The 18,356-nt window shown below is 47.7% G+C and overlaps 2 protein-coding genes across 2 annotated transcripts; both read right to left on the bottom strand.

Annotated features, from left to right (window-relative positions):
* Positions 1–6,472: 6,472 nt before the first annotated feature.
* Positions 6,473–7,411, bottom strand: LOC123347169 (olfactory receptor 4N2-like). Its single transcript, XM_044984545.1, has one exon. It carries the CDS (start codon positions 7,409–7,411, stop codon positions 6,473–6,475), a length of 939 nt encoding a protein of 312 aa, XP_044840480.1.
* A 9,490-nt stretch (positions 7,412–16,901) lies between these two features.
* LOC123347168 (olfactory receptor 4Q2-like) lies at positions 16,902–17,846 on the bottom strand. Its single transcript, XM_044984544.1, has one exon. It carries the CDS (start codon positions 17,844–17,846, stop codon positions 16,902–16,904), a length of 945 nt encoding a protein of 314 aa, XP_044840479.1.
* Between the last annotated feature and the right edge of the window lie 510 nt (positions 17,847–18,356).

The raw sequence follows: 18,356 nt of genomic DNA, 5'->3' as shown, positions 1-18,356 counted from the left end.
AACTGTTCCTCTCATGATTTCCATGTTTGCTCAGGTGGGAACTGAGTCCTTGTGACTGGAGTGCTGGGGGGGCCAGGCTGAGATTGCTCAGTTGGGGCAAACTGCAAAGAATGGGGCAGACAATCCCCCAAATCAGTGGTTATTCTAATACTTAGATTCACTAAATCAGCAACAAATCAGCTTCTACAATAGCTCACTGGTTACCCAGAAGCCGGAAATAAGTTCCCTTAAAGCAACCCAGCCTTGGGTTCCCACCCAGACAACCAAGTCAAATATGATGAAGATTACTGAAAATCTTGTTCAGTATATAAAAAGTTCTACCAATCCCAAAGGATTGGACACATCACCCACCAAGTTAATGACTATCTTACCCAAATACACACTTACAGCCAATTCTTATTAACTAAACTAAACGTTATTAAAAAAGAAAAGAGAGAGAGAGAGAGTATTGGTTAAAAGATCATTATACATACAGACATGAGTAGAGTCCTTAGGTGAGTTTCATCATAGAGATGGTGAGCTTTAGAGTTGCCAAGAGTCCTTTCAGAATTAGTTGATAGGCTACAGTCCAATGTCCAATATCAAGGTGATCCAGATGGGACTGGAGACCTCTATCTTTTGTCTCAAACTTCCTCTGGTGAAGCTTAAGCAGATCGTAGATGCAAGGATCAGGGCCAAGAGTCCTTTTTATATTTCTCTGGCAGGCTATTGCTATTAGGCAGTCCTTGGGTGAACAATAGTGGCTTTAAAGTAACCCCTAATTCCTAAGCATCACTGGATTAACATAAGGTAATTATCCATCTGTGATGTTATGAATCCCGAGGAAATACCCTGCACCCCCATGTTCATCCTTATAATATGATTGTGTGGTATCCAGTGCAAAGTTTGTCATGTCAGGTGCCTTCAGAAGTCTCCTGATGCACTGAACATTGTTGTTATAGTAATGTTACAGTAATCATTGTTATAGTAATGTTATAGGTTGTAATTTCATGTATGTAGTTATGAGGCTGAAAATGTGTCCTCATGGCTTAAAATAAGTCCAGACAGAAACTCTCCAAGAGCAGAATTCACACCTCATCAGGGCACGTATGGGACAAACCCAGCCCAGCCTCACAGGAACAAAGGACGCTGGCCTAGGCAACAGCAAAAGAATCTGTTGGACTCTTGAGTGAATCACTCCTCTTCCTTTGGTCAGTTTGGACGGCGATGAGGTAAATGCTCACCTGACCCTGATGGGCAGGGGGGAGGGCAAAGCCAAGAGGGAAGAAATAACATGATAAAAGGGAGAGACGTTTGCCCTGCTCTTCCTCTCTGTCTTCCACCTCCATCTACAGACACCACCACCAAGTGCTGATCAAAGGGGAGAGCCTGGCTGAAGCCTGTGGTGAGAAGCATCAAAGTTTGTAAAAAAATTAAAAGTATTAAGATCAGCTTAGAATATGTTTTGCTTTTTTTTCATTTGACCAAATCTGACTTCTTGTGCTTTGACAGATAATTTCACTTAAAATTTATCTTTGTAGTTAATTAATTTGTTTATCCTACCTGAAGCAGCACATTTGGTTTGAAGCATGACACAGACTCCCCTTGGGATAACAAGCCTGGTACTTATCAGTTTCTTTGATGAACTCATATAAACTTGAAGTGTCCAGTGGGCATAACTGGATACTGCAAGACGGAGGTTCCTAGGGTTGTGTCTGGGACTGGAGATATTGGCTAGTGTCATTTGGTCGCACAATCCAAGGAGCAGCTTACATGCCAGAGGCTGTGTGTGAACAGCCCAGGAGTGGGGGTTCTCACAGCAGAGCAGGGTAAGGCTGGCTCCCAGAGTCAAGGACTGAGGTGACCTAGCAGATCACCTCTCCAGGAAACAGCAGAGAGGAACATCACACCATCTTCAGTCATTTGCAGGTTGTTAACTACATACTTCAAAGAGAAAGAAGAACAATGATATTACTACATTCACAGTTCATCTAAATGTTAACAGAGTACAGTGATAGGAACCATTTGGTTACATTGTCAACCACTAAGAAGATATAGGCAAACATATACAGCTACCATCACTATCTTCTTCCAATTCTTTAACAATAGAAGTTTACATTCCAAGGCTTTAGTCTATCTAACATGGAATGGCCCTAATTACTATTTACATATTCTTTAATATGCCTCTAAAGGCTGAATCTGGGTCAATTAGCCTTCTAGTTGTGTGACCCTTTCTGGCCCTGTTTCACAGTCCTGCTGTCCCCAGATGGGGAAACTGAGGCACAGAGCAAGTGAGGAAAGTCACAGCATCCCAGGAATGGAACCCAGGAGTCCTGATTCCCCCACAGAGAGACCACTACTCCCCATTATAACCATTAACCAGGGCACTCACCTAAGTACAAGTCATTGCCCCCAATCAAGCCAAAGGGGGTATTTGAACGGGGTGGGGGGGATGTTTCCGACTTCTTAGGAGAGCGCTCAACTCATGGGGCTCTAAGCTATAATGACAGACACACTTAGACAGAGCAGGGCTCATCTTGCCAATAGGGGCAGCAGGGACACCCTCCCCCTGCATCCAGCCACAACCCGCCCCCAGAACACACCTAGAGACTGGCTGCAGAGACGAATGAGCCACAGCAATGCCTATCTGGAGGGTTCCACCCTGGCCAAGATGTGAGTTCCAGCTCCGTAGCCACATCAGGACCAAGATGCTTCCACACACGCCCACCGGCAGACATTTCAGTACCTTAGGAATGTTGCTGGTTGTTACACGTAGCTGCCGAAGGGGGTTAGGTGCCTCCCAGGTTCGGTGGCAGCTGAGTGGGGGAGGGAGGTGCAGTTGTCAGGATCTCCTGTAGTCTAAATGTGAGATGTAGTCTCCTAAGGTGGTGGCTGGGTGCCGGATCTAGACACTAGTGCCCTCAGGAGACACCACAGCCCACATGTTGGGGATGTTTGGGGTGATATCCCCAGGGGTATCGAGGCCCTATTTCCTTGCAGGTGGGCTTGACAAACTCAGCCAAAAAATCTCTAACAAAGGAGCTTCTACCAGCTGGTCAGGAGACCACACAATGTCCTGGCCACTCCCAACCCCCCTGGTCAGAGCTATCCAGCCGTGATCTAGAAGGAGAAATGTCCAGTATGGAGGAGGAGGACTGAAGATAGGTGGGATGCTCAGCATAGCGGAGGAGATACTGGGAGATGCAGAAGACCCCCCAAGGCTATTCCAGCAGAAATCAGGTATTCAAATTCCTTAGGAGGCTTCGTAAACCCACCCTTGGGATCTCATTGCAAAAGTCGACAGCTCTGAGCAGTTAAGGAGAAGATCCCTGTCAGAAGGGAGCTACTGACCCCTGTCTATCATCTTTGGTTGTCCTGGTATCCCTCCTTGCAGGTGGGAATTGGAAAGTCCAGACCCCCACTCAGGTTATTGATCCATACAGGAACAGCTTCAACAGGAGACATTCCCACACCAGGTTATCCCATAGCCCAGTGGTGTAGCTGTGCTGCTATAAAGCAAGAGACCCAGCTTCCTTTTCCTTCTTCATCCCATGGAGAAGGGGGACTTGAGCCTGGGGCTTTCACGTTTCATTTTGGGTAGAATGACATATTCCCACCTACCCTCCCCCTCCACATGGGTCCCCCCACAAAATGTCCAATTCACTTAGTATTTTATGGAATTTTTCAACTTGGTTTGGGTTGTCCCAATTTCAACCCTGCCTCTGCTTTTTCCAAACAGCCAGCAAAATGCAAAATCAGTGATTCACCCAGTTCAGCAGCCACCAGAAATACTGCTGTGATTCACCCTCCTTGCGTACATAGTGCCCACAGAAAAGAACAACCCAGTATTGATTTAGGTATGGTAAACACTTGACACAATGGGGCCCTGATCTCAGTCAGGGGCTATGCAGCACCTGGCACAATGGGGCCCTGATCTTGGTTGGAGTCTGTACAGCAGCTCGCATAACAGGGGCTCTGATCTTTGGGTGCTTCTTTATGTGGTACTCTAATAGAAATAAAGATTTCAATGGAACTTGGGCAGTTTACTCCAGCTGAGTATCTGATCCTGTATCTCTCACAGTGGTTTGCAAATTTTTTCATTTGTGAAACTCTGAAATATTTTGAATGGAGGTGCAGACCCCTTTGGAAATCTTAGACATAGTCTGCAGACCTCCAGGGGTCCACGGACCACAGGTTGAAAACTACTGATCTATCATATCTGTGGGTGGTCCAGTGAAAGCCATGTAAAGGAGATGGATGGGCCAACTGCATTACAGTTACTGGGAACCGGGCAGGCAAATTCCTTGGTGGCTTTGAAAATCTGACTCATGGGGGCAGAGTTAAGGCTTTGAGTGCAACATTTTCCTGGATTGTGTGTCTTTAGTTTTGCTGTCTTCATGTTCTCCTAATGTACAGTTGTGGGATGGAGTGTCCTATGTCATTAAGCAGGGAAATTGGAGAAGGAAAAATAGAAAAAGAAGCTACTTTGCTCTCTGGGGCTTTGAAACCTTGCTGGAAATTGGCACATAGGACAGAGTAAAGGTTACATTTGAAGGGATTTTTTTTATTTGCTTAAAAATAGTTCCATATTGACAGTTCTCTCTCAGTCCACCTCATGCTCTTAATGAAATTCTCACGCACCCATATTCACAACTCTGTAATTATTCACAAGATACTCCAGAGATAATCTAGATTTACCCCACATAGAATAAATAAACAGAGCCATTAAAATGTTACTCCACTGATATTACAGGTTTACTCCATATATATGAAAGAATAAATCCTGAGGTCCTACTGTATTTCTATATAGATACTACTGTATTACAGTTACCCAACCAATACTGTATGCTTACTTCTCATTTAATACAGAATTACTCCATGGCTTATACAGAGTTACTAAAAAGTTACTCAATAGATACTATAGACTTACTGCTGAGTTTCTCCATAGATACAGTAGAGTTATGTAGCCCTAAGGATTAATCTGTTGGTCTGTATAAATATATTTTTTTTATAAATTTGAATATTTGACGTAATAAGCTTATAGATTTATATTAAGAATAAATTTGGCTGTAAGGCAAGAAGGTCAAACATCCTGTATGTGAAGCTAAGGCAACTTTAGAACATTTTGGGACCCTTACTCAGAAAAGTAATAATAGACAAAATACCTACGCAGATGTCTAGAGACCTTTGACTAAACGAATAACAGTAAAGGGTGGAAAAAGGGGATTTTTGCCCACAAATCTAACAAGTACACCACAAATGCGTACATAACTGTCATTCATACGCACATACATACCAGCCTATGGGGCAAGTGTACCCTAACATTTCCGTGGGGGAAGGATGAAATTTGGGCATAGGAGGAAGGATTTCTGACTAATGCCCTATAAAAAGGTGAGACAGCTCACCATTAGGCAGGCAATTTACCCATCTATCTGCTCCCATCTACTCTTCATTGCCTCCACCTTCAACTATGTATCAATGCTACCCATCTACGATGGCTATTAACTATTAATAGGCCGTATTATTATTTCTTTTCAAACTGTAGGTCTATTTCATTTTAAAGCATACATAGTGAAAATAGACAGCAAATAGCTCTGCAATAAGCTTCCTCTGCCAGAGGTGTGAAAACAGAAATTGCCACAGGCGTGGCCCGTATTTTCTAGCACCAGGTTATCAAAACAATGTATGAGTATTAACCACGTTTGCAGCTTATAATATTGTATTACCATAGATATCTCTCTCAAAGAACTGTGATACTTGTAACTCTGTAATCCTATTTTACCATTTGCTTACCATTGCATTGATTTTAATAAAAAGGTCTTTATGACTATATCTGTCTCAGCATAAGCTCCTGTCATGTTCCTTTTATAAACTCTGTGAAGCCTGATTCAGGATGAACTTTATCTTCTGATCAAACATATTGGCAAGCCACACCCACACTAATTAATATCCAATAATTATTATTAATAATATAAATTAATTAATTAAATGAAATTAAAATAAGTGGATAATTAAATCAACAATACTAACACACTTCAAATCAGGCTACAGTTACTCCATATGTAAAACAGAATTACTATAATGTTAGTTCACATATACTACACAGTTACTAAAAAGTTACTCCTTTGACATGGAAATTTAGTTTATAGGTATTACAGTATACGTACATAGATATTAAAGAGTTACTACAAAATTGCTCCATAGATATCACAGAGTTACTCTGCAGACACTACAGAATTTCTCCACAATTACTCCATAGATATGTGAGACTTTAAATTTAAAAAAAAAAAAGACTTGCTCCGTCATTAGTCCATAGATTGTACCGCTTTACTCCAGTGTTACTTTAGTGTAATTCAATGCAGATTCTGGCCTGTCACATTGATAAACATGTATAGATTCATCAGTTAAGAGCACAGAGGGGACTATTGAGATAATCTAATCTGACTCATGAAAGAGAAGTTCCCTGAAATAATTCCAAACCCTGCACTTTCATCTATTTCCCTCTCCAGAGCCCATGTCTACTCAGCAGCCTCTTCATGGCACTGATGATCTCCTTGTTCCTGAGTGTATAGATCATGGGGTTCATGAGCGGGAAGACAACAGTGTGGAACACGGCCACCACTTTGTCCAGGGGGAAGCTTCGGAAGGGCCGGCAGTAGATGTAGATGGCCGGGCCAAACATGATGAAGACAATGATGACGTGAGTGACACAGGTGGAGGCCGCCTTGCTTGTCCCCTTTGAGGGGTCACCCGCACGCAGCCGGATCAGCAGGGCCCCATAGGAGATGAGCAAGAGGAAGAAGCACATCAAGATGGCCAGGCCACTGTTGAAGAACATGAAGAACTCCAGCACGTAGACGTCAGTGCAGGCCAGTTTGATCACCTGGGTGATGTCACAGAAGAAATTGTCCAGCTCGTTGGGGCCACAGAATGGGAGCCGGATGATCAACACCACCTGCAGGATAGAGTGCGTGAAGCCTCCGGCCCAAGCAGCCCCAACCAGGGCACAGCAGACCTCCCTGCTCATCATGCTGGCATAGCGCAGGGGATGGCAGATGGCCACGTACCTATCAAAGGCCATGCCCATGAGCAGGAAAACTTCCGCCCCTCCCAGGAAGTGGATGAAAAAGAGTTGGGCCATGCAGCCCCCATAGGAGATGGTCTTGTGGTGAGAGAAGAAGTCAGCCAGCATCTTTGGGGGGGTGACGGAGCAGTAGCAGATGTCCAGGAAGGCCAGATTGGCCAGGAAGAAATACATGGGGGAGCCCAGGTGAGGGTCTCCCCGAATGGTGAGGATGATGAGGATGTTAGCTGGGAGGATTATGGAGTAGAAGACGAGGAACAAGACGAAGAGGAAGAGCTGGATCTCCCGGGTCTGGGATAGCCCCAACAGCACAAACTCCGTCACCTCTGTGCCGTTCTCGAGCTCCATTCCTGCAACACACCCACATGGTACATTGTCATTGCTACAATTGTTGACTCTAGCAATTAGCCAAACATTCAGTGTTTAGTGGGAATTTCTGGTTGGGAGGGGAATTTGTTGACGCAGTCAGGAATTTCTTTGATGCAATCCTGCATATTTACAGAAAACATGCAAGTACTGTTTCCTTGAGTGCAGGAGGAACCAAACAATAGGAGAGAGTGTCTTTGATTACCACTCAAATCCTCTTTCAGCCGGCACCCCAGCCGAAAGTTTTCAATCTCTCAGCTTCTTTCACCTTCAATCTCTCTGTCCTGCTCCTCATTCAAACACCCTCCCTTACCCAAGCAACACCCAGCAAAGCCATCCACCCACATAAATCCCTTTCCTGGGTGGACTAACATTTCCTTTTGTTTTCTCTCTCACACCGATCCTAAATGAGGGGCAGCAGTTATATCCCATGCATCGATACCTACAATCCAACACCAGAAATGATCTTGCGATACACGGACATCCTGTACTAGACTTGGAAGTTTGAGATTTTTATTGTCCAATGTCTGTTGATGTCGATTTCATCGAGCACACACACAAGCCAATGAAAAAAGATTTCTATAAATAATAATGAAAATTTACAAAGGCAAAGGAAGAAAAATGCTGTTGAAGAACATATTTGAATTTGACTTAAGGACATTTACTTTATATATTTTGACATGTGATGTTGACCACTTGTATTTTAATGGTTATAAAGATTTAAAGTTTTGAATCTCAACATCTGCTGTCATGAAATAATTATTATCACCACAGTTTGAGTCATCCCTAATTTCCTGTGTGAAAATGTATATTGCTAAACATCAAAAAATGACTTCAAAATAAACAACTCTATTATCTGTTTAGATTATAAAAAAATAAATATGGAATTTTGCTGCGTCTATATCTAACACAGGCCATAGGAGTTCCCGGGATATGTTCTGGTTTGAATTAGAGCAGATCTTTGAGAAAAACAGCCCCTCTTGATTTAAAAATTGTCCCTGATGGAGAATCTCCCACATACCAACAAGATTTAACCCAACCCACAACATAATTATAATGTATTAATTGTACTGGAGGCAGGCAATTCCGTGAGTACCACAAAACATTCTGGCAAAAAACTAGCACTAGCGGAATAAATAGAGAGAGTTCAGCAGTCTCTCTTTGGAGCCTGTTTTTGAACTTTTTTTGTTGCAAAATTGCCACCTTCAAGTCTGTCACTGAGTGGTTAGAGAGGTTGAAGTGTTCTCCCACTGGTTTTTGAATGTTATGATTCCTGATGTCAGATTTGTGTCCATTTATTCTTTTGCGTAGAGACTGTCCGGTTTGGTCAATGTACATGGCAGAGGGGCATTGCTGGCACATGATGGCATATATGGTTGGGTCATTACACTAATTGAATCTATTTCCCTATGTTAAGTTCTTCTCACACCTTCTATGGGTCTCCTCAATTATCACTTCAAAGGTTTTTTTTTCTCCTGTTGATGATAGCTCATCTCAATTGATTGGACTCTTCCAGTTGGTATGTGTACTTCCACCTTTTCATGTTCTCTGTATGTATAAATATCTCCTGTCTGTGTGTTCCATTCTATGCATCCGAAGAAGTGAGCTGTAGCCCATGAAAGCTTATGCCGAAATAAATTTGTTAGTCTCTAAGGTGCCACAAGTACTCCTGTTCTTTTTGCGGATACAGACTAACACGGCTGCTACTCTGAAACCTATTTTTATGTACCTGTTCATTTATTTGTTCCTTCTCCATTTTTCTCTACATTCGTTCATTTATTTACCTGTCCCTTTATTTCTGTTATTTTCTGATTTATTCCTGATGGCCATCATGTCTGGCTTCTGTCACCTCGGTAGTAGAAATGGAGCCTGAGACATAAGCCCTTTTATCAGAGGCCCAAGGCCTGAATTAAAGTAGTGGTCAAGCCTTGCTGACATAAAGCAAAGTTAGCAAAAGTCAGGCTGTGAGTAGATGTCAGGCTCTGCCTGTGTGCACTCTCAGAACTTGGCAAGCACAGGGCTGCTATTGCAGAAACACACATTCCAAAGCAGTACTAGGCACAGGACACTCATGCAAACACACTCCAGCAGTGTGGTACCAGAACATCCCGATACCAAGTATGGTACAAACACACCCTCCCAAAGATAACGAGAACACATTGACCCCTGCTAAAGGTAAAGTCAGGATGACAGGGTGATGGATAGAGATGTTTTGATTGAACCAAAATATACCAGGTAGAGGTAGTAGCTAATAACGTCAGACGGTTGTAATTGATGTTACTTGTTTGTATTGATGTATAAAATGGAGTTTCAGAGGGGGTGTCTGTGGCTGGCCTAGGGGGCAGTGGAAAGTCCTGCCAGCGAGTCAGTGGCTCCACTGTGATGGGCATACATGTGTTAGTGGTCTCGTAGAGTCTATGGGATACTAGGACCTGCTTCATTGACAATAAACATGGCCAGGTGCCTTTGCTACTAAATGGGTCTGTGGTTATCAGGCAGTTCGATCGGAGCCTGCTCTAAGGCCAGAGCCAGTGCAGCACGCAGAGAGAACAGACACACGCAGCCAGCATCTGACACCAGCATCGACAGCTAGACATTCATTCATTTCTTCTTCCATTCGTTCATGGATCCCACCATGTATTCATTCTTTTAATCACAGATTCATTGTTTCGTTTCTTAATTAAAACCTTCCTTCCCTTTAATTTATACCTTCCCCTGTTGATATGTTTAATTTCTTTCTTTCTTTCTTTCTTTCTTTCTTTCTTTCTTTCTTTCTTTCTTTCTTTCTACAGTCATTTATTTATTCCTTCCCTTCTTTGTTAGTTTAACCCCTCAATGAGGAGAAGTTCAGCACACACATACAGCCAGGCATCACACTAGCCTTGCTAGCTTCTGCTTTAGTCATGTATTAATAAATGCCCTCACATATTTATCCCTCCATTGGATCATTCATTCCCCAGTTATTCATTCCCTGCATTGGCTGAATCGATACAAACACACGGTGGCTGTGCAATGGGAACAGCAACCCTAAAAGCACCCTGACATCCTCTGTCACACACGCTATGAAATCTGAACTCTGTCCTCCTGAAGCAGGATACAAGGGGGGGCTTTGGATTTGGATTGAGATGCACTGACAGACCTGGGGGTGGCCAGGGCTGGGCTAGCAGGGAGCTGTGGGTTAGGACTGAAGGAAACCTGCAGAGCTGGGGTTGGGGGGAGCCCAGGACTAGGTAGCAGGGGGCTGTGGATTAGGATTGAGAGGCATCGACAGAGCTGTTGGGAGTGGTGGCAGGGCTAGGATAGTAGGGGGCTGCGGGTTGGGAATGAGGTGTACCAGCAGAGCAGTGGAGTGGCGTGGGGAAGCCCAGGTCTTGGCTATCTGGGGCTGCGGGTGGGGATTGAGGGGCAGCGACAGAGCTGGTGGGGAGCCCAGGACTGTGATAGCAGGGGCTGCGGGTTGGCTTGAGGAGCGCTGGCAGAGCCGATGCGGGAGCTTTAGCATAGGAGGGTGTTCTGTCGGGCCTGAGGGGCAGCTAGAACTGGAGAGTGAGGGCTGGTGGGGACAGTACAAGAGGGCAGGACAGGCTGACACTCACCCTGCGCTGCTTCCCACGCCAGGTCCCATCTCTGTCCCCGCCTGGCTCATGGCCCAATCCCCTCACATAACCTCCTGCTATATCCCCTCTGGGGCCCCCACAGGAGCTCTGGGAGACGAGCAATGAGGAGAGGGAGAAGCCTGTGTAGCTCAGCACCCGGGGGCCTCATTAGCTGGGACTGGAACTACGTTGTCACTCTGCAGAGCTGGGTCAGGCAGGGACTGGGGAAACTGAGGCACAGAGCAAGAGCGGGAAGTCACTGTGCCCCAGAATGGAACCCAGGCACCTCAAATCCCCCGCAGAGAGATCCCCCTGCCTCATTATAACTGTCAACCAGGACACTCAGCTAAGTTGAAGTCATTGACCCAAATCAAGCAGAGGCGGGATTTGAACTGGGGGGTTTCCCACTTCCCAGGAGAACTCTGGGGCTCTCAGTTATAAGGACAGACACACAGAGACAGAGCAGGGCACACACCACTAGCAGGGGGCAGCAGGGACACTCTCCCCGCAGCCAGCCACAAAAATCTCCGCTTCCCCCCGCCCCAGAGCACACCCAGGGACAGGCTGCAGAAACAAAATAGCCAGAGCAATGCCTAGGTGGAGAGTCATGCCGTGGCCCAGACATGAGCTACAGTTCTGTAGCCACATCAGGACCAAGATGCTTCCACACACGCCCACCGGTGACATTTCAGCGCCTTGGGGATGCAGCTGGCTGTTACACGTAGCTGTCTAGCGTGTTTAGGTGCCTCGCAGGCTAGGTGGCAGCTAACTGTGGGGTTGTCAGGATCTCACAAGGCCTAAATATGAGATGTAGGCTCCTGAGGTGGTGGCTAGGTGCTAGATCTAGCCTCCCGTACCCTCAGGAGACACCACAGCCCACATGCTGGGGAGGATGTTTGAGGTGAGATCCCCATGGGAACGGAGGCTCCGTCTTTCCGTACGCTGACTTGTCAAAACTCAGCTGAAAACTCTCTAGCAAAGGAGATTTAACCAGCTTGACAGGAGACCCTGCAGGGGTCCGGCCGCCCACAAACTCGCTGGTCAGAGTCATCCGCGTATGATACACAAGGCACGACATCCAGCACTGAGGGAGAGGAGGTGCCTGGAGGAAAACAGAGTCTATTTGTAGAATGGGGGCGTCCCCTCAGCCCTGCTCCGGAGAAGCTGGTGAATTGCTTTCACCTCAGAACAAGACCGAGTGGGCAGAAAATCAACCAAGGGCTGAGTGAGGTGGGAAGAAAAACACCCAGAGACACAAACACCAGCTGAGCCTTGGAGCGCTTGGCCATTCGGCTGAGAGAACAGAACCTGGGGCTGACAGGATGACAGTGCCCTGGAGGATGGGGCTGGGTGGGCCCAAGCCACCATCCTGGGGGATGTGCTGTCTGGGATGATCTTGAATTTCGGGGATGAGTGGGGATGGAACTATGTGGTCTCCTTTCTTTGCAACAAATTCATTGTCCTGTCCCGAGTGCCTGTTATACAGCCTAGCGGGCAGCGGGGGGTCTGGGGTGTGAAGAGGTGGCTGTACTGTATAATGGGCACTAGGGGGCAGCAGAGAGTGAGGGTGGGGGAGGGGTGGCTGTACTGTATAATGGGCACTAGGGGCAGCAGAGGGTGGGGGTGGGGGAGGGGCGGCTGTACTGTATAATGGGCACTAGGGGGCAGCAGAGGGTGGGAGTAGGGGAGGGGCGGCTGTACTGTATAATGGGCACTGGGGGCAGCAGAGGGCGGGGGCGGGGAAGGGGCAGCTATACTGTATAATGGGCACTAGGGGGCAGCACAGGGTGGGGGCGGAGAAGGGGCGGCTGTACTGTATAATGGGCACTGGGGCAAGTGGTAAGGGGTGGGGAGGAGAAGGCTGTACTGTTTAAAGGGGACTAGAAACAGGAGAGAGAAGGAGAAAAACTGGCTAAAAGCTGTAGAAAGAAATTACAGATCCATACACCCAACACCTGTAGTCCTACCCCCTATCGATCTCCTCCAGAGCAGGATCGTCCCTGAAGTCATGACATGCAGACCCCCACGTTTTGTCCCATGTGGCCCCATTCCCCATGGTAGTATAACACAGTCTGGATGAAATTCCAGTGCACAACTGGTATTTAAAGAGCAATTATCAATGCTGCACCGTCAAACAGGGAGGACACATCAAGGGACCCTCCAGAGATCTTTACAAGGTCGGGACTATTCAGTCATTTCATTAACACCTCAGATGAGGGAGCGGAGAAGATACTTATAAAATCTGTGGACGATCCCAGGCTGTTAGGGGTTACCAGGGCTTTGGAGGACAGGATTAGAATTCACATCGTCTTGAGCAATTGGAGAACTGCTCTGAAATCACTGAGGGGAAATTCAGTGAAGACAATTGCAAATTAGTGCACTTAAGATGGTAAAATCAAATGCACGACTACAATATGGGGAATAACTGACTAGGTGGTGGCATTACTGTAAGGGAGCCATGGGTTATCCTGGATCACAAACTGAATATGAGCCAAAAGCGTGATGCAACCGAAAAAAAAGGCTAATATTATTCTGGGGTGTATTAACAGGAACATCATCTGTAAGACATGGGAGGTCATTGTCCTGCTCTACTCAGCACTGGTGAGGCCACTGTTGGACTACTGTGTCCGGTTCTGGGCATCTAAAGAAAGATGTGGAGAAATTGGAAGAGTCCAGAGGAAGACAGGATACTGGGCTGGACCTTTGGTCTGACCAGAATGGCCGTTCTTCTGTTCTCATTTTATGGCTGATCTCCAGGGCCGGCTTTATGACCTATGGAGCCCGACAGGAATACTCGGCGGTGGTCCGGGGCTTCGGCAGCACTTCAGCGGCGGGGGGTCTGCTCTGGGTTTTCCATGGCACTGAAGGACCCCCCACCACCGAAATTCTCTCAAAGACCCCCGGAGTGGATCCCCCACCGCCGAAATGCCGCTGAAGACCCCCGGAGCGGGGCCCCCTTAGGCGTGGGCATGGGGCCCTCTTCGGCGTGGGGCCTGATTCTGGGGAATCGGGTGAATCATCTTAAAGCTGGCCCTGCTGATCTTCGCTGCTGAGGAGTTTTGCAACCAGAATTCATTCGTGAAGTTGACAAAGCCACCTAGGGGATCTGAAAACCTGATTCCAATTGGAACTTGCTTGGGATCTTCTGCAGCTCCCTGGGTCTGATCTTCCCACCTTGGCGTGTTTCACCTGGCTGGGTCGCAATCTCTTTGTTCGCCTCGTTAATACTGAACAGATACTTCTGTCGATATAGCTCTGGACAGAGGCAGCCCGTAGCAATCTGAGGGGTGTGTTCTCTGGTCAGGGGATATAATGATTTCTTTGGGGTTGGGGGACATAGGAATCTTCACATCTTCCAAGGTTCAGAAGCACCTTCTGCCTTTCGCTGTGGTGTCTCTAAAGTCTTTGTGAACTGCAGTGGGATTTATCATCCCGGCTCCCTCTAGATCCTTGGAAATGCCCAGCCTCTGGCTCTAAACTTTTGCCTTGGCTTGCAGCCATCACCCAGCTTCCCTGGAGCTATTAGAGTTGGAGTCCAGAGGCGGATTTAGGCTGAGTATTGCAACACCCAACATTCAGGCACGCTGTTGTTGCACAAATGAGACCTTCAACTGCTTCACCAGGAGAGAAGCCCACCCTAGAATGCCCAAGAGCCCCAGGGGTTAGGACGCTCACCTAGGATGTGGGAGCCCCAGATTCAACTATGCGCTGGATCAGAGTGGGGATTTGAACCCGGAGCTCCTGTGTCCACGGCAAGTGCTTTAACAGTGGGATGCGTATGCCCCACCTGGCATTTGTGTGGGTTTGGCCTAGTTTGTGAAGCATGTCAGGGCTGGAGTGCCAAGTGGCTCAGCAGCATCAAGATTCACTTGCTTTTGTGCAGACCCACCAGTGGCAACCTGGGCATAGGGCAGGGCAACGTGGGTAACCGCCCAGGGCTCTGTGGGTTGCGCTGTGGCCAAGAGGTAAGGGGCTCTGGCTCCCCTTTGATGCCTGCTGGGTGTGGCCTGGCACAGCAGCAGTACCCACCTCCTTGTTCCCGAGAAGAGGCCCCCTGCTTGCCACCTCACCTGGTTTCCCATCCCAGCTCCTAGTCCCACCTCTGCACTCTGCGGGATGGTGGGCTCTACCCCCTCACTCTCTGGGACTCTCCCCAGCCTGAGCCGTTCCTCTTTTCTGCCATCCGGCAAGTGAGCTCTGTCCCCAGTGCAGCATGGCAGGTGGTGGCCCAGGAGAAAATGCAGCCCACTGCACTGGCAAAAGCCCCACAACCAATCCAGACAGCCACAGGGCTCAGGGCCAGTCTCATGGGTGGGCGACATGGTCAGGAGGGCGCTGTGGCCAAGAGGCAAGGAGCAGGGTGAGCCAGAAGTGCGAGGCCACTGACGGGTTCCTGGGGCAATGGAGGGAAGGCAGTGGGGCCTAGGGGTGATAGGAGGATTGGGGTGTCTGCTGAGGTCCAATCCAACTGGTTGAGATCATTTTGCTGCAGATTCTTGCCACGGTTCCAGACGTGTGTGTGCACAAAAAAGAAAAATGGGAGAAATTTGACTGGCGTGTTCTTTTTTGCAGGTGCTCTATCTCTGGGATCCTTTGACCAAATGCTCCCCCAATTTGCATCCCTAATTCTATGAGAGATCCTGAAAAAACATGGCAATTTCCAAGACAATCCAAATAAGCAAGTGGATTTTAGGGGCCTTTGGAAAATTACCTCTTACTAATGATGGCGTTGCTAGACCTTCTCCATACCATTGGAGGGGAGAAGAGCTACAGGAATGATCTATGGCCTGGAGACCCAATGGCTGGTAGCTGGAGTCAGCAAAGTCCAGGCTGGAAATAAGGTGCAAATCTTTAACAATGAACCAGGGGAGCAATTGACCTGGGGACATGATGGATTCTCCATCTCTTGGAGATTTTCCATGGAGATGGGGCACCTCTTTCCAAGAGGTTTTCTCCAGGTCAACTGCAATGAGTCACTGGATGTGATCATCAGGAGATCAGACTTGATGATAACAATGATCCTTCCTGGGCCTTATCATCTATGCATCTAGGAATTTCTGTGCCTCAGTTTCTTCATCTGGCATTCCCCAGCTGTGAGAGTTTCCAAGAAGGCTGCCTCTTGGAGGACAAACATCCTGTTATTTGCTGAAAGCTTCCCATGAAACCAGTGGCAATTTCTCGCTGGGTGCGTCAGCTCCTAACGATGTCCCAGCTGGTGGGGAATCATTATCTGTAATTAATACCCTAGGGGATAGAGCTGAATTGTGAAAACAGACAGTGGCATTCCCCTGGGGAGTAAGGGCTGACAAGGCACTTCGGGTCCAGTGTTTGCTGCCAAAATCCACCCCAGGACCACATTGCCAACTTGCAATGTACCATCTTGGGGCAATGTCACCCCCTAGCGGCAGCATGGTGATATCAGCAACATCATAGTGCAGCAGCTAGAGGCTCTCCTTTAACTCAGTGGGCATGTGGAGAAGAAGATCTCAAGTTCTAATCCCAGGTACCCCAGCAGGGAGGGCTGGGACTTAGGTGTTGTGGGCCTCTTTGTCCTGCAGGACATGGAGTTGGTTAATGCAGGCTGCATGTTACAGAGTCATCCAATAACCGCTAACGACGTTCTTGTTGTAAGGGAGTTGGGGGTCTAGTGGAAAGAGTGGAGGTGAGGGGCTGAGAGCCAGGATTCCTGTGTTCTATCCCCAGCTCTGGGAGAGGAGTGCGGTTTAGTGGGTTAGAGTTGGGATGGGGCTGGGAGGCAGGACTCCTGGCTTCTACGGCTCTCTTGCCTTGCCCAGCCCATATCTCCCCAAGATGGCTGCCTTGGCTGATCCATATCTCCCCAAAATGGCTGCCTGATTCTCAGCTCTCCCTGCATCTCAGACTATTACCTTCCCCATGGAAATAATGCCCCTTGTCCTCAGTCTCCTCATGGCTGACTTCACCTCTTTGTTCCTGAGCGTGTAGATCAAGGGGTTGAGCATGGGGGTGATGATGTTGTACAGGACTGAGACCAGCTTGTCCACTGAGAAGATGGAGAAGGGCCGGGCGTAGATGAAGATGCAGGGCCCGAAGAATAAGGTCACCACAGTCAGGTGTGAGGCACAGGTGGAGAGCGCCTTGCGCCGTCCTTCAGGGGAGCGAATCCTTACCAAGATGGTGGTGTAGGAAGCTACCAGGATAACGAAGCAGCTGGTGGAGATCAGCCCACTGTTGGAGACCATGAGCAGCTCGACCACGTAGGTGTCGGTGCAGGCCAGCTTGATCACTGGTGGGACATCACAGAAGAAGTTGTCCACCCAGTTGGGCCCGCAGAAGGGCAGCTGCATGGTGAGGATGGTCTGGACCATGGAGTGGATGAACCCTCCAGTCCAGGAAGCCGCCACCAGCCAACTGCAAAGGGTCCGGTTCATGATGTTGGGGTAGTGGAGGGGCTTGCAGATGGCCACGTAGCGGTCGTAGGCCATGACGGTGAGCAGGAACATCTCGGCTGCCCCTACGAAGTGCAGGAAGAAGAGCTGGGCCATGCAGGCCTGGTAGGAAATACTCCTCCTCTCGGACAGGAAGTCCAACAGCATTTTGGGGGCAGTGACGGTGGAGTAGCACAGGTCCAGAAAGGAGAGGTTGCCCAGCAGGAAATACATGGGAGTGCGGAGGCGAGGGTCAGAGCTGACCGTCGCCATGATAAGGGTATTACCCACCAGCGTGGAGACATAGACCAAGAGGAACACAGCAAACAAGGCGGCCTGGGACTGTGGAGTCGGGGAAAGGGCTGCCAGGAGGAACTCCCCCACTGAAGTCTGGTTTCTCCACAGCTGCTCCATTGGGCCTGTGCAATCGAGTCTGAGGGACCTGGAGGGGGACCTGAGGAGAAATAAAGAGATAAATTTAAAGGACTTTACTCACGCCTTCCTCCTGTTGCAGTCAACAGGCACAATTCTGAGTGGCTTCCTCAGACTTATTTGAATGTTTCAATTTTCGAGGAGTCCGGGCAATAAGTGAGAGGAACAAGAAATTCTCATAGTTGAGAAGCAATTTGATGTAATTGGCATTACTGGTGGGACGATTTACAAGAATAGAATGTTACAATCACTGGTTATAAATTGTTCGGGAAGTATAAAGTAGATGAAAGAGGTGTAAGGGGTGTCACTCCACATTAAAGACACTATTACTTGTTTTGAGGTATTGATAATTCAGAACCACAGAATCTCAAATTCAAGATCAACCCGTTAACTAACAAAGCGAGGCAGGGATATTGTTGGGCTCTGTTACAGAGCACTAAATCAAACCAGAGAACAGGACAAGTTCCTCTTTGAACACCTGCTCATAATATG

Source organism: Mauremys mutica, chromosome 13 (genome assembly GCF_020497125.1).
Source record: "Mauremys mutica isolate MM-2020 ecotype Southern chromosome 13, ASM2049712v1, whole genome shotgun sequence".
Taxonomy (NCBI): domain Eukaryota; kingdom Metazoa; phylum Chordata; order Testudines; family Geoemydidae; genus Mauremys; species Mauremys mutica.
This window is presented reverse-complemented; position numbering and strand designations above follow the sequence as displayed.

What these genes read in the sequence shown, in the direction of transcription:
- LOC123347169 (XM_044984545.1), bottom strand. Translation starts at nt 7,411, where the DNA reads ATGGAGCTCGAGAACGGCACAGAGGTGACGGAGTTTGTGCTGTTGGGG.
- LOC123347168 (XM_044984544.1), bottom strand. Translation starts at nt 17,846, where the DNA reads ATGGAGCAGCTGTGGAGAAACCAGACTTCAGTGGGGGAGTTCCTCCTG.